Below are 14,038 nucleotides of genomic sequence, written 5' to 3' on the forward strand. Positions count from 1 at the left end.
CCTTTCCCACCTCTTTTCCATGACACACCCCAGTTAGCAGGTCACCTCACATCCTGGGCAGCAGGGTCCTCCTGGACCTTCCCAGTTTCCTTCTTGGGCCTCCAGTTTCCTATCTGTGAAATGGGTGGGTCCCTTCTGTCATCAGAACCCGGTTTGGGTGGTGAGTTGAAGAGACCTGGTGTGAGAGCAGGAAACAAGGGTGAGGGGCGGCACGTGGATGCGTCCATGTGTGTGTCTCGGGAGGCACAGCTGGCAACTCTTCCTGATCCGTTTCTTCAAACTCCTGTCCCCTCTGGCTCCGTAAGGAGGATGTGAAGAACGAGATCAACATCATGAACCAGCTGAGCCACGTGAACCTGATCCAACTCTACGACGCCTTCGAGAGCAAGAACAGTTTCACGCTGGTCATGGAGTAGTGAGTGTGGGGGTGGGGCAGCTTCTCCTGCAGGCTGGGGGCGGGGTTCTGGGCAGAGCCCTCCCCTCCCCTTCTCTGGGACATCCAGGGAATGTCACCACCTTCTCTGCTTGGCCTCCAGTGTGGAGCATGGAGGACAAAGCATTTGTCACAAACCAGTAGCGAGGGAGCCTGATTTGACCTGCAGATGGGTGCCAGTTTGGCCTACACAATTTTAAGTAACTTTGATTTAGTTGTTAGCAGTTGGAAACAGGGAAACTTCCCATGAAATCCTAGATACCTGGCTTTTCTTGAAGATGTAAAAGATTAGTGATGCTGGACCTGGAAATGGGTCTAACTTGCCCATTTGGGGTTCTTGCTGTGTAGGTACTAACCGGGCCCTGTAGGTAAAGGGTTTACCACCTTGGCCGAGGGCATCCAGAGTGAGCCTGGGTTATCACGACTGCAGGCATCCCCGTGTTCCCTTTGGCCCGTCACTTCCTTTTTACCACCTGCACTCTGCACTGGGAATGGGCCAGAAAAAAGGTCCCCAGAAAACCCCAGATGACAGCAGCACCCTCGGGCTCACTGGGTCGACCTGTTTTAGCTCCTGGAGCTAAGGGTGGACAGGTTCTCTGAAAGCCTCGCTTAGTCCAGCGCCTGACTCTCCCTTTGCCTTGGCAGTGTGGATGGGGGTGAACTCTTTGACCGGATCACAGATGAGAAGTACCACCTGACTGAACTGGACGTGGTCCTGTTCACCAAGCAGATCTGCGAGGGTGTGCATTACCTCCATCAGCACTACGTCCTCCACCTGGACCTCAAGGTGGGTGGGCCCCCGGCTGCCCTGCTGCTCTCTCATCTCTGAGAGCGCTCTCTGTGCACCAACAATCTGGCTTCCCTTCCTGCCTCTCTGCCATTTCCTAGTTCTGGAGTGTGGGCAGACAAGTCACATTGCCTTCCTGAGCCTCGGCTCTTCCATGTGTGAAATGTGGATAGCGTACCTCTTGAAGTGTTATTTGAAGTTTAAATGATACAATGACTTTTTTTCTTTAAAAGTATCTTTAAGATTAGTTCTGGAAAAATTAAAATAGGTAACAAATACAGACAGTATAGAAATGTATGAGATAAACTGTGAAGGTTCTTCCCACCCAGTCTCTGTGCTGAGAGGTTTCCTGTATTAGCAATTTGACATGGCACACAAACACACACAAAGGGAGTCAGATTGTGCACCTCGTTTGTAAACTTGCCCTTGTTAGTTCCCAGTACACTGTAGACATCTTTTCTCATTCTCTTTAAGTGTCATGTGATATTCCATTGAATGAATGCAGTACACTTTCTTTTGTCTACTTGATGAAAAGTAAGCACTGATCCATGGCAGCCTTTTCTTTTCTTTTTTTTTATGCATGGGTTTATTTCTGAGCTCTTTATTCTGTTCCATTGATCCATGTGTCTGTTTTTATGCCAGTACCATGCTGTTTTGATTACCATAGCTTTGTAATATAGTTTGAAACCAGGACATGTGGTGCCTCCAACTTTCTTTTTTCTCAAGATTGCTTTGGCTATTCAGGGTCTTTGGTGATTCCATACAAATTTTAGGATTGTTTATTCTATTTCTGTGAAAAATGCCATAGGAATTTTGATATGGATCGCATTTAATCTGTAGATTACTTTAGGTAATATAGACATTTTAACAAGATTAACTCTTCCAACCCTTGAGCACGAAGTATCTTACCATTTATTTGTGTCTTCTTCAATTTCTTTCATCAATGTTTTAAAATTTTCAATGCACAGATCTTTCACCAACTTGGTTAAATTTATCCTAAGTACTTTTTGCTTTTTGATGCAATTGTAAATGGGTTTGTTTTCTTAATTTCTCTTTCTGATAGTTTGTTGTTAGTGTATAGAAATACAACTGATTTTTGTATATTGCTTTTGTATCTTAATACATCAGTATATATTTTGTATCAAAATATACTGAATTTGCTTTTAAGTTCCAATAGTTTTTTGGTGAAGTCTTTAGAGTTTTCTGTATATAACATTATGGCAAATAGCGAGTTTTACTTCTTCCTTTTTATATTTGGATTTATTTATTTGTTTGTTTGTTTGTTTATTACCTAATTGCTCTGGCTAGGACTTCCAATACTATATTGAAGAAGTGGTGAGAGTGAGTATCCTTGTCTTGTTCCTGATCTTAGATAAAAAGCTGGAAGCTTTTTGCCATTGAGTATATTATCTGTAGTCATGTTATATAGGGCCTTTATTATGTTAAGGTACGTTCCCTCTATGCCCAGTTTATTGAAGGTTTTTAATCATGAAATGGATTTGGATTTTGTTAAGTGCTTTTTCTGCATGTATGGAGATCATATGACATTTATCCTGCATTTTGGTAATTTGGTATATCACATTGGTTGATTTGTATATCTTGAACCATCTGTGTGTCCCTGGAATAACTCCCATTTGATCATGGTGTATAATCCTTTAAAGTATTGTTGAATTTAGTTTACTAATATTTTGTTGAGGATTTTTACATCTATGTTTTTCAGAGATATTAGTTTGCAATTTTCTTTTCTTGTGGTGTCCTTGTCTGGTTCTGGTATCAGGGTAATGCTGGCCACATAAATGAGTTTGGAAGCGTTCCCTCCTCTTCTATTTTTTTGGAAAAGTTTGAGAAGGATTGGTATTAATTTTTCATTAAATGTTTAGTAGAATTCATCAGTGAAGCCATCTGGTTCTGGACTTTTGTTTGTTGGAAGATTTTTGATTATTGATTCAAACTCCTTGCCAGTAATTGGTCTCATTAGATTTTCTATTTCTTCATGATTCAGTCCTGACAGGTTGTATGTTTCTAGTAATTTATCCATTTCTTTTAGGTTATCCAGTTTGTTAGCATGTAATGCATAGTAATCTCTTCTGATCTTTTATATTTGTTTGCTAGCAGTTGTAACATCTCTTCTTTTGTTTCTAATTTTATTTGAGTCCTCTCTCTTTTTTAAGTCTAGCTAAAGATTTATCTGTTTTGTTTATTTTTAAATTTTTTTTCAGATTTTATTGAGATGCAATTGACATATAACATTGTATTAATTTAAGGTATACAACATAATCATTGATACATGCATATACTGAAAAATGATTGCCACAATGTTTAGTTACAGCTATCACCATATATCATTACAATTTTATTGTGATGAGAATTTTAAAAATTTTCTCTCTTAGCAACTGTCAAATATTCAATACAGTATTATTAACTATAGTCACCATGCTGTATATTACATCCCCAGAACTTATTTATATTTAGCAATATTGAATAAGGGAAAAAGAGAGAAAACTCAAATTACTAAAATCAGGAATAAAAGACCGGACATTGCTACCAGCCTTACAGAAATGATAAAAAGGATACTAAGGGAATAGTATGAAAAATTGTATGCCAATAAATTAGATAACTTAGATAAAATGGACAAATTCCTAAAAGACGCATCCTACTGAAAGCTGACTGAAGAAGAAATAAAAATTCTGAATGTAACACGTGCTCAAATTGACATTAAAAAATACCCACTAAGAAAAGCTGAGGCCAGTATGGTGAATTCACTGGTGAATTCTACCAAATGTTTCAAGAAGAATAACAAACCCTTACAAACTCTTCCAAAAAACAGAAGAGAAAGGAACACTTCCTTTCATTTTATGAGACCAGTCTTATCCTAATACCAAAACCAGACAAAGACCCCACAAGGAAACAGAACAATATCCCTATGACTATAGATGCAAAATTTCTCAATAAATATTAGCAAACTGAATACAGTAACATATAAAAAGGATTATACACATCACAAAATAGGAATTATCCTAAGAATGCAAGTCTTGTTTAATATAAAAACCAATCAATGTACAATGCCATATTAAAAGAATAAAAACAAAATCACATAATCATTTTAATAGATGCTTGACAAAATCAAACTACTTTTCATGATAAAATCACTGAACCAACTAGGTATAGAAAATAACGTTCTTAATCTGACAAAGGCTGTCTATGAAAAACCACAGCCAACATATCGTATTTTGCTGTATATAATGCGCTCCCATGTATAATGCACACCCACATTTTTGGCCCAATCTTTCAGGGAAAAAAATCTTTTTAATTTTTTAATTCAAATTTTTATTTGTTTATATTTAGGTACTTGTTTTTTGTATTATAAAGGAATTTTAGCGTTTATTTTTTAACATATTATGGTACAATAAATTTTATGTAACAAATAATTGCAAAACACAAGAACAGATACAAGGTATAAGAAATTTTATGTACAGCAACAAATTTACGATATTTACACATCATAGAAGGTCAAGAACGCTTCGTCATTGCAAGTTCGTCATAAATTCAACAAAACCGATTATTGTATTCCAGGATACTATTTTGCAGATGGATATTGTTATTGATTTCTAGAGTTACACTTTTAACTCATAAGCATAAATAAAAGAATTAAAAACATTTATATAGATACAGAATAGATAAGGATGTCTGCTCTCGCCACTTCTATTAAACTTTGTACCTGAGGTTCTAACCAGGGCAGATAGGCAAAAAGAAATAAAAGGCATCCAGATTGGAAAGGCAGAAGTAAAACTGTCTCTACTCACAGATGACAAGATCTTTCTTGTACATAGAAAATCTCAAGGAGGGTGGGAGCAAACTATTAGGACTAATAAATTAGTTCAGAAAGGATTTAGTTGTCAACATTTAAAAGCATGGAATTTTCACATAAAAACTTGGATTTCTGGCTTCTCTTGAGGACTGAGGCGCTGCCTTCCTATGTGGCTGTGGCTGGAGCTGCGCGGTCGCTACCCCTTTACACAGGTCTTCCAGGTCCCCCCAGTTCATGCTACTTATGGTCACACACTAGCCCATTTCATTTATTTTCAATGTCTATCATCTATCTGTCTACCTATCTACCTATCTATCATCTATCTATCTATCTATCTATCTATCTATCTATCTATCTATCTATCTATCATCTATCTGTTCACCTATTTACGCATCCCTGGAGGGCTGCCCTGAGCCATTCATTTCCCTTGGAGCCTGGGAAACTGAGGCCTCTTGACAAATCAGTGTGGGAGCTGCAGACCTTCTTAGCTGCTGATTGAGCCTAACCAGACTTTTCTTTCTTTCCCAGCCAGAAAACATACTGTGTGTCAATCAGACAGGACACCAAATAAAGATCATTGACTTTGGGCTGGCCAGAAGGTAAGGTGGTTGTATTTTGGCACTTTGACAGAACTCCTTGGGACTCTTTCCAGCTTTCCCAGGCACGGTTACCCACAGCTCAGCCAATTTTTGAGTTTTGGGACTGACACAAGAAAGCTCTCTCAAGGAGAGGCTGGTAACCCATTGTTGCCACGGCAGAGTGGGGGCTTTGTACTGTGAGCTCTGCTTCATCCTAGAAAGTAGCTTCCGGGGGCTGAGAGCCTGGGCCTTCTTTCCCCAAGAGGGTGCCATTCCTTCCACGCTTCAGCCGTAGGCCCCACAGGTCAGTCGCCAGGGCAGGGCTGGACCACGCTGTCAGAGGAGGGCTTGAGCTCTCTTCCCGCCACTGCACGGCTGAGACTAGGTGAGACTTGCTGTTCCTCCACTGGGTGGTGTCGGCTGTGTGGGCTCCGGGTCTGCATTTGCCTGGCTCTCAGCAAACTTGGAAGAGAGGAGACTGCATTTTGGAAACTCACTTCCCTGGTTTAAGGCAGTTGGGGCATGCTGGCAGTGTATTCATATTGTTCTTCCGTTTCTCAGTGGCCTTATCTGCAAAATGGGGACAATGATCGTACCTGCTTCATAGGGCTGTTGTGAGGATGAGAAGTTTATATATATATAACACTTTTAGCACGGTGCCTGGCAAATAGGAAGTGCCTGTTTAATGTGTTTTGTTTAATATTTAATTTTTTTAGAGCAGTTTTAGTTTCAGAGAGAAATCAAGGGAAGAAACAAGAGATTTCCCACAGGTCCCCTGCCCCCACACATGCAAAGCCTCCCCCATCATCAGTGAATATTGAGGAAGCTACATTGACAGATGATAGCCACCCCAAGTCCACCCCACTGCACACACCAGAGAGCCGACCTCCACGCACAGCTTCTACCCAATTTGTGCTCATTCACGAGGCTGCATGCCGAATAAGATGTGCTGATTTCCTCTCCTCCCCAGATTGTAAATGCCTGGAGGAGAGGGCTGGTTTTCTGGAGTTGGGCCCTGGGGGTGTGATGATTCCCCCGGAAACCATGTGTGTGGTGGGATGTGAGGGCCGGACAACATGGCCGGCAGGAAGGGTCTGGGAATGTCTAGCTTCCACCAGCAATGAGTCAGAGCCTCCACATCTTCTCCCAGGGCTCACTCCATGGTCCTCTCACCCCCCCACCCCCACCCCAGGTACAAGCCGCGGGAGAAGCTGAAGGTAAACTTTGGGACGCCCGAGTTCCTGGCCCCAGAAGTCGTCAACTACGAGTTTGTCTCGTTCCCCACGGACATGTGGAGTGTGGGAGTGATCACCTACATGCTGTGAGTGCCCAGGGCCTGGCTCCCCCGGGCTGGGGGCCATCTGTCTTAGTTTGACTAGCCTTAGCAGCAGCCACATGTTGAGTGCGAGTCGTGTATTGGGGCGGTGTGCCCAGGAAGCCCCAACGGAGAGTGGGAGGTGAGATGGGGAAGGAGGGCGGCTGGTAACCACCGTGGGCAACTGGAGTTTAATCGTCGGGGCTCTGGGGTCCATCGGGGAACACTCCGGCAGAGTTACTGCGTCTGAGGGGTGAGGGACCTGGGGTACATACGAGTACACACCCACTCTGATCAGTTACTGCTCGTGGGCTGACCCCAGGGGCACTGACTCCCTGACACATTCCGATCCACTGGAGAGAAAGCGCTCCAGCAGAGAAATGCAGTCCAGGGGGGCTGGCGCACTGAAGCCCTGAGGAGGGGTGGGCGGGGCAGGACACCTGTCCTCTACCCTGCCCCTCCCCTGTGCTCCCTGTTTCCTTTGAGCTGAGGATGCACAGGTAGGGTGCACTGAGAGGAGGTTTGTGCAGCGACCAAACACCGTCCTGTCTGTGTGGAATTCCCTCGCCTCTTTCCTCAGAGGCGCTTTGCCTTGCTCCCAGTCTCACCACTGTGGCGTCATTGCGACCCGACCCGTGTCCCCACACTTAGTATGCCAGTGCTCACCAGGTGGGGGATGCTTGAGGCCCCACCCAGGCCAGCCAGTTAGGGTGTCCTGCCTCTCCTTACCCTAGAGGAGCCAGTGAAGTCAGTTTTCCTGCGCCCCCTGAGGCCTGTAGAGTACCTGACCCCCCGCCACCTGGCGGTCTCAGAGACATGCTAATGAATGTGTGCCTGATAAACAGACAAACTGGGTAGGGCTCCAGTGTACTCTTTACTTCAGGGGAAGGGGAAGAGAGGTGAGCATGATGGGGTTTATGTGAACGCTCTTTCTTGCTTCCATTTGTCAATCCTTCCACGTCTGCCCGATTCCCGCTCCCCTTCCTGTGAGAAGTAATGGGGGTATTACTGTTTTGAACCCTCTTGGTTTTGGTTAATTCTTCTGGAACCTTGTAAGATTCCTCTCTACCCCTTTGACACGTGTTGGCAGATGCGGCTTATACATACTGACAGTCCTTTCTCTCCTCCGTAGACTCAGTGGCTTGTCCCCATTTCTAGGGGAGACAGATGCTGAGACCATGAATCTCATTGTCAACTGTAGCTGGGATTTCGATGCCGACACCTTTGAAGGGCTGTCGGAAGAGGCCAAGGATTTCGTTTCCCGGTTGCTGGTCAAAGAGAAAAGGTACCTTTATTGCTTGTCACTCACCAACCTTTTGATGGTGCCCGCCGATTGGGGGCTGAGAAGTTTCGGGGTGCTGGGCAGATCCTTTCTTCCTGTGGATCGGTTCTGTCCAGGATTTCTTAGACTGCTACTTCTTTGGAGCAAAAAAGGTAGCAGGGAAAGTGACGAAGGAAATCGATTAGAAAACAAACACTAGGAGGAGTTTTAGAATGGACCGTATTTAAAAATTAGTCCTACTCCCAAGTTATCACTTGCAATAGGGTAGTGTTGGGGGAAAAGTTGAGATATGCAGGTGCTATTTCCCAGAATAAAGGCCAGAAAACCTCATTTCTAGATGAGGAAGGCCTGCTTAGTTTTCAGCAGCCGTCACAGTCCTGGGTAGAGCCCTCAGTTGTCTGATTCTCAGACATTGGGAATAACTGCACATGACCCAGGAGTGAGGCCCGAGGGTCTGGGCTCTGAGAACACATAGTTCCCTGGCCTTCACTCTTTTGTTTCTTTCTGATTGTGAAAAGTATGGGAGGAAAAATATTTCTAATTCAGATGAACCAGTTAATGTTTTTCTGGAAGGAGAGGTGAACTTCTTTACAAGGCTCAGGGTCTTTTACTTCTTAAGAGCAACTCCAGGTACAGCTGGGCTTCCTGCAGCCCTGTCTGGACCCCCCATCCCCTCCCTGGGAGGTGGCAATTAATCACTGGGATGAGTCCCTCTACAGAGCACAGGGAACATCTTGCTGAAGACTTTCTCGAACTTCTAAGGAGGGGAATTTTAGATGTGAGGAGTTCCCTTTTTGGGAATCTGCCTACAAGATTAATCTGGTCCACTGACTCAGGCATCCCACCCCATTGAACTAGTGTTTGCACAACCGGAAGGGCAGCCCAACTAAACGTCTCGTCCGTGTTTGATTTCACAGCTGCAGGATGAGTGCCACACAGTGTCTGAAACACGAGTGGCTGAATAACTTGCCTGCCAAAGCTTCAAAATCCAAAGTTCGTCTCAAATCCCAGCTATTGCTGCAGAAATACATGGCTCAGAGGACATGGAAGGTACTTTATCCTTTTCGTAAAGGAAGATAGGATATATCTTCCTAATATATCCTTTGAAAGAATGGTAACTAAGTTTTTACTTACATTTTTGACTCTAAATAGAAAGATTAAGGGAAAAAGAAAAACCCTCTCTTATGGTAAAACCTGTTAGCTTGAGTGAAAAAATGCCACAGACCAAAAATGACTGGCATAAAAGTGGCATTTAGTTTGTACTCACATTGACACTTGAAGTGACAGAATTAAGTTAGAGCACATTCTCAGTGACAGTAGTAATGGGTTGCTGGGAAGTGCTGCTTGTAGTTTGAGGTGCAATTGTGCCATGTTTCAGAAATAGGGGCTGGGAAAGCCCTATTAAAAAGCTTTATAATTTTGTTTACAACAGGACTCTTTGGTACCAAGGACGTAAAACGTATCTTAAAAACCATTGTCCTCCAGGGAAGGGACTTTCCAGCATTTTGATATTAACTCAGGTCGTTGTTAAAAAGCAAAATTCTTCACCTAGAGAACCAGTAACCACGTAGGAAACACAAATATCCCATTTGCTTAACAGAGTGTGATGCACTTTGATATTTTCTATTCTGTGATACTTGGTTTCATTCAAAAAAATTCTGGTCGTAAGCTACTAATTTCATGACCCACTGGTGGTGTGTGAGTCACAATTTGGAAAACACTGTTCTAGGGTGCTCCCTGGTTCATGTAAAAAGGATAACGTATTTTCTCACTTCATACTTACTCCAGAAGGGCCCCTAAAAGTCACATCACCATTCTATGATTTTGCTAGAATCTTCTTTTCCCCTTTAGGTTATCGGTTTTAAACAAACCCAAGTGCCTAAGTTGCTGAAATCTTTTTATTGTTTCTCTTAAAACAATTGGTCTAAAAATGCTTTCCCCCTCCCCTTTTTTCTCTCCTTATCTCAAGAAACATTTCTATGCGGTGACTGCTGCCAACAGGTTAAGGAAATTTCCAGCTGGTCCCTAATCCTCGCTCTGCTGCTCCCACAGGCTGAGAAATGATTGAGGCCAGTGGTGAAGTGATGACTCAAGATTTTAAGTAATCTGGCCTTTTAGTAATTATTGATTCCAGTGATTTTGTAAAAAAAGGATTATGGGTGTTACCTTCCTTGTGAGTGAAAAGTGGCTGTAAGGAAAGTGACTTAAGAACGTTTTTCTGCCTTGTAAGGTCACTTAGTTTGAAATGCTGTGTTTACTTTCCAAATATCCCTACTTTGGGTGATAAGTGTAGGTGTGCTGTGGGGAGGTAGGGAAGCTTCTATTTTGCATATGTCACATTGAAATTCTAAACATTAAAGAACCCAAGAGATTGTTACACGGGGCGTGTTATTCAGAGTTACGTCCTTCAGTACACAGAAAGCCTAGGATCGGGATTTGCTTGAGTGTGACTGGCGTTACATTGCACTGCCTGCTGTGGTGTAGAGGTATGTGGGGTCAGGGCAGTGGGCCTCAAACCTTTCCTCACTTGTGCTCCCTTTTGAGAATCAAAATGTGCATCCTTTAACAGTCTTTGTAATTTCAAAAGATACCAGCTTTCATGGCTACATCAGCACAATGATCATTTTGAGTGCACTTTTAAAATCTGTACCCACCGCGGCCCGCTTCTCATTCTGCCATCGTGGTCCGTCTCCCTCAGGTATGAATCTGTGGTCTAGTAAGTCTGGCGTCTGGTGCGCAGTATGGGAAAGAGGCAAGAATGCAGTGACGTCCAGCTTTCTGAGAAAAACAGAACCAACATCCGGAGAGGACAGGGGCACTGCTCTCCTAGCGACTTTCAGTGTTGTCACTTAGCTGACTTATAAAGTGATTAACAAGGAGTACTCTATGATTCACAAGTACACGTCCTTTTAATTGCCTGACGTTTGTGCTGTTCCCCTGACCTCTCAGGTCAGCAGTTTTAGGGGGAGTTGTTAAGTAGCCGTGCAACAGTCTCCTAACCTTTCAGGATTTTTGTCCAAATAAAGACGTTTTTTGGCAGAGGACACGGACGTGGGGAGGGAGGCAGAAGGTGGAGAGGTTAATGCCACAGCTACAGGTCTCGAGCTGACTGCCCTCTGGAGTGAGGAAAGATTCCAGTGCAGCATGTTCAGGCCTGCTCCAAGCCGGCCCGCTAACGGATGAACACCGGTGCTGGCCGCAGGAAGCCTCCCTTTCCTGAGAGAGGAACAGTGACCAGTCAAAGGCTTGGTTTGGAAGCATCAGTTACCTCTCTGAAAAAGGCTTTTGAGGGCAGCCTGCAGAAGGTGCTAGAGAGGATGGATGGCTTCTAGTTCTGTCTAGTTTGGTTCTCGGGGAATGGTCTGCATCTTCCCCAGAAAACTGTACGTAGGTACCATGATCTAGAAAACCACTGTCCAACAGAAATAAAACACGAGCCATATACATAATTTAAAAATTTCGAATAGCTCCTCCAAAAACAAAAAACCTGGTGAAATTAATTTTAATAATTTATTTAACACAAGAGTTCAAAAACATTATTTCAATATGTAATCAACATAAAAATTATAATGAGATACTTTATATTCTTTTTATCATATTAAGTCTCCAAAATTGGGTGTTTCAATTTAGGTGCTAGGTTTTCATCAGATATACTTAATTTGTATTTAGATTCATAAAATTTACTGTGGAAAATATACTCACATACTCAAGTTGTTCGAAACATCTGAAACATTTTCTAATAATTGAATTAAACTTCCATTTTTACATTTAATTAAAATGAAATAAAATTAGAAATTCAGTTCTGTAGTTGTTATTAGTGACATTTTAAGTGCTGAATAGACACATGTGGTTAGTGCCTTCTGTACTGGACAGGGCAGATATAAAAAGAATCCTTTTTCAAATCCTAATTTATGTTTTCTTCCATATGCTGTTCTTTACCTAGAGAAAGAAATTCTCTCCAAAACCCCCTTGAGGGGTTTATTTAGGTCAGGCTCAAACAACTGAGAGGTGATGTGGATTTTAGCCTCCCTTATCTGAAATTCGAGTGGCTTTTATGAAGCTTTAATTTTCTGGATATTTTTAATTCTGTACTTTACTGGTGTGTACTTAGCTCAAAAAGGTTTTAAACTATAGCTGTGCCAGTATCAACTATTTCTAATGCGAGTTTTCCGTTTGAATGAGCAGTCACTGGACACTGCTGGGCAGAGAAACTGGAAAACGTAGTCAGGACCCACTTTCTTCACCTATCAGATTGGTGACAGTATGGGGAAATGGAAATTTTCCACTCTTGATGGATATGTATCAAAATAAAAGCCATGCCCACACTTTCACCCAACAATTCCATTTCTAAAATGTATCCCTCAGCAATACTTGAACTAGTGGACAGAGATTTATGCGAAATGATATTTATTCCAACAGTGTTGCCAACAACCCAATGAAAACAGCCAGCGGGTTTAGTTCACTAAGTTTTGCCACATGCGTGTAGGGGAATCCCTTGCAGCTGTTAAGGACACAGCTAGATGCACGGACAGCCAGCTTTTCTTTTTTCTTTCTTTTGTTTTTTGGTTTCAAACAGAGCTAGGATATTTGGGGAGAGCTTGTTTGAAGGCAGTGATTTGAAATTTAAGCTATTTCATAATTTTGCTCCTCAGAGTTACGGAGAAGCTAATTAGGTTGAAGCTTCAGAGACCCTCTGAGGCCGGGGGAGGCGACCTTGCAATGTGTTCACACAGTCGTATGTTACACAAATTCTTAAAAAGTAAGGTATTTAAAAATTCGTTTCCTTAAAGAGGGTCCCCCATGTTATATAAGCTTCTAGCCCCACGAAACCTCTTATCAAATCCAAACCGTTTAAAATCCTTGTGTCGATGTAAGGAACGTCTAAACCTATTTGAAATTTTTATGAGTTTATCTTAGCCAAACTGATGACGGGGAACAAGATCTGCAATGCTCCTAACAACCATCTTTTCATTACAAAAGAACTATAGGACATATATATGGCATCATCCTATTTGTGGAGAGACATATGCTTATACGTGCATTAACATTTTCTAGGATATGCAAGAAACTTCCCAGTGGGGTATGGAAAGTGGGTGATAGGGAAAAGGGAATTCCACTTTTTGCTTTATAACTTTCTGAATCATTTGAATGTTTTTCTTTTTTATAATGAGCATGTGTTGCTTTTATAATTAAAAATTAGCAACCCAGTTGTCATGTGTGGACCTTGTTTTACTGTGATTTGAGCAAACAAACAATAAAAAGATATTTTAGAGACATCCAGGGAAAAATAATTCTAAATTGCATGTGTGGTGATAGAATTTCTATTGATTTTGTGAGGTGTGATGATGGTAATGTGATTGGTTACTGTGTAGGTTAAATGACTTCAGGAAAAAAGGGACATACACGAGTATAGTTAAGCAAGTGTTGGGTGTGGGTGATCAGTGCGTGGTTTCATTATATTGTCCTCTTTACTGTTGTGTATATTTGAAAACTTTCATGATAAAAAAGTTTTTGTCAGTTAAACCATGAGGAGCTGTTAAGAACTGAGCTTCCAAAGCCTTTACAACAATATTGAAACACATGGATTTAGGAAGCAGTAAGCTTCCATCACTGGACGTATCTGAATGTGCTGGGAAATTGCTGTGGGAAGAATTCCTGCCCTCACAGGACATTTGGACAAGATTGCTTCAAGAAGTTCCTCTACACCCCATTAATTTAAGAGAGAACCAAGTACCTACTAACTTCCAGATAATCCAAATAATTATCACTACCTACTTTTACGGCATAGAGGGGGCAAAAAGTCACAAACTGTACTTTGATTTACATTTATGGACT

At 42.2% G+C, this 14,038-nt stretch overlaps 1 protein-coding gene across 6 annotated transcripts in view; it reads left to right on the top strand.

The window, feature by feature from the left end:
• Nucleotides 1–13,410, top strand: part of MYLK3 (myosin light chain kinase 3) — a 40,051-nt gene extending 26,641 nt beyond the window's left edge. For all 6 annotated transcript variants that reach the window (XM_019731852.2, XM_074314955.1, XM_019731854.2 and 3 more), the window contains 7 exons: nt 306–415; nt 1,079–1,220; nt 5,557–5,627; nt 6,799–6,927; nt 8,054–8,206; nt 9,121–9,253; nt 10,173–13,410. In XM_019731852.2, coding sequence (XP_019587411.2) covers nt 306–415; nt 1,079–1,220; nt 5,557–5,627; nt 6,799–6,927; nt 8,054–8,206; nt 9,121–9,253; nt 10,173–10,232 — 798 coding nt within the window. In that variant the 3' untranslated portion in view covers nt 10,233–13,410. The remainder of the gene's footprint in view (nt 1–305; nt 416–1,078; nt 1,221–5,556; nt 5,628–6,798; nt 6,928–8,053; nt 8,207–9,120; nt 9,254–10,172) is intronic.
• Nucleotides 13,411–14,038: the final 628 nt, after the last annotated feature.

The sequence above is a fragment of the Rhinolophus sinicus genome, linkage group LG11 (genome assembly GCF_036562045.2).
Source record: "Rhinolophus sinicus isolate RSC01 linkage group LG11, ASM3656204v1, whole genome shotgun sequence".
NCBI lineage: Eukaryota > Metazoa > Chordata > Mammalia > Chiroptera > Rhinolophidae > Rhinolophus > Rhinolophus sinicus.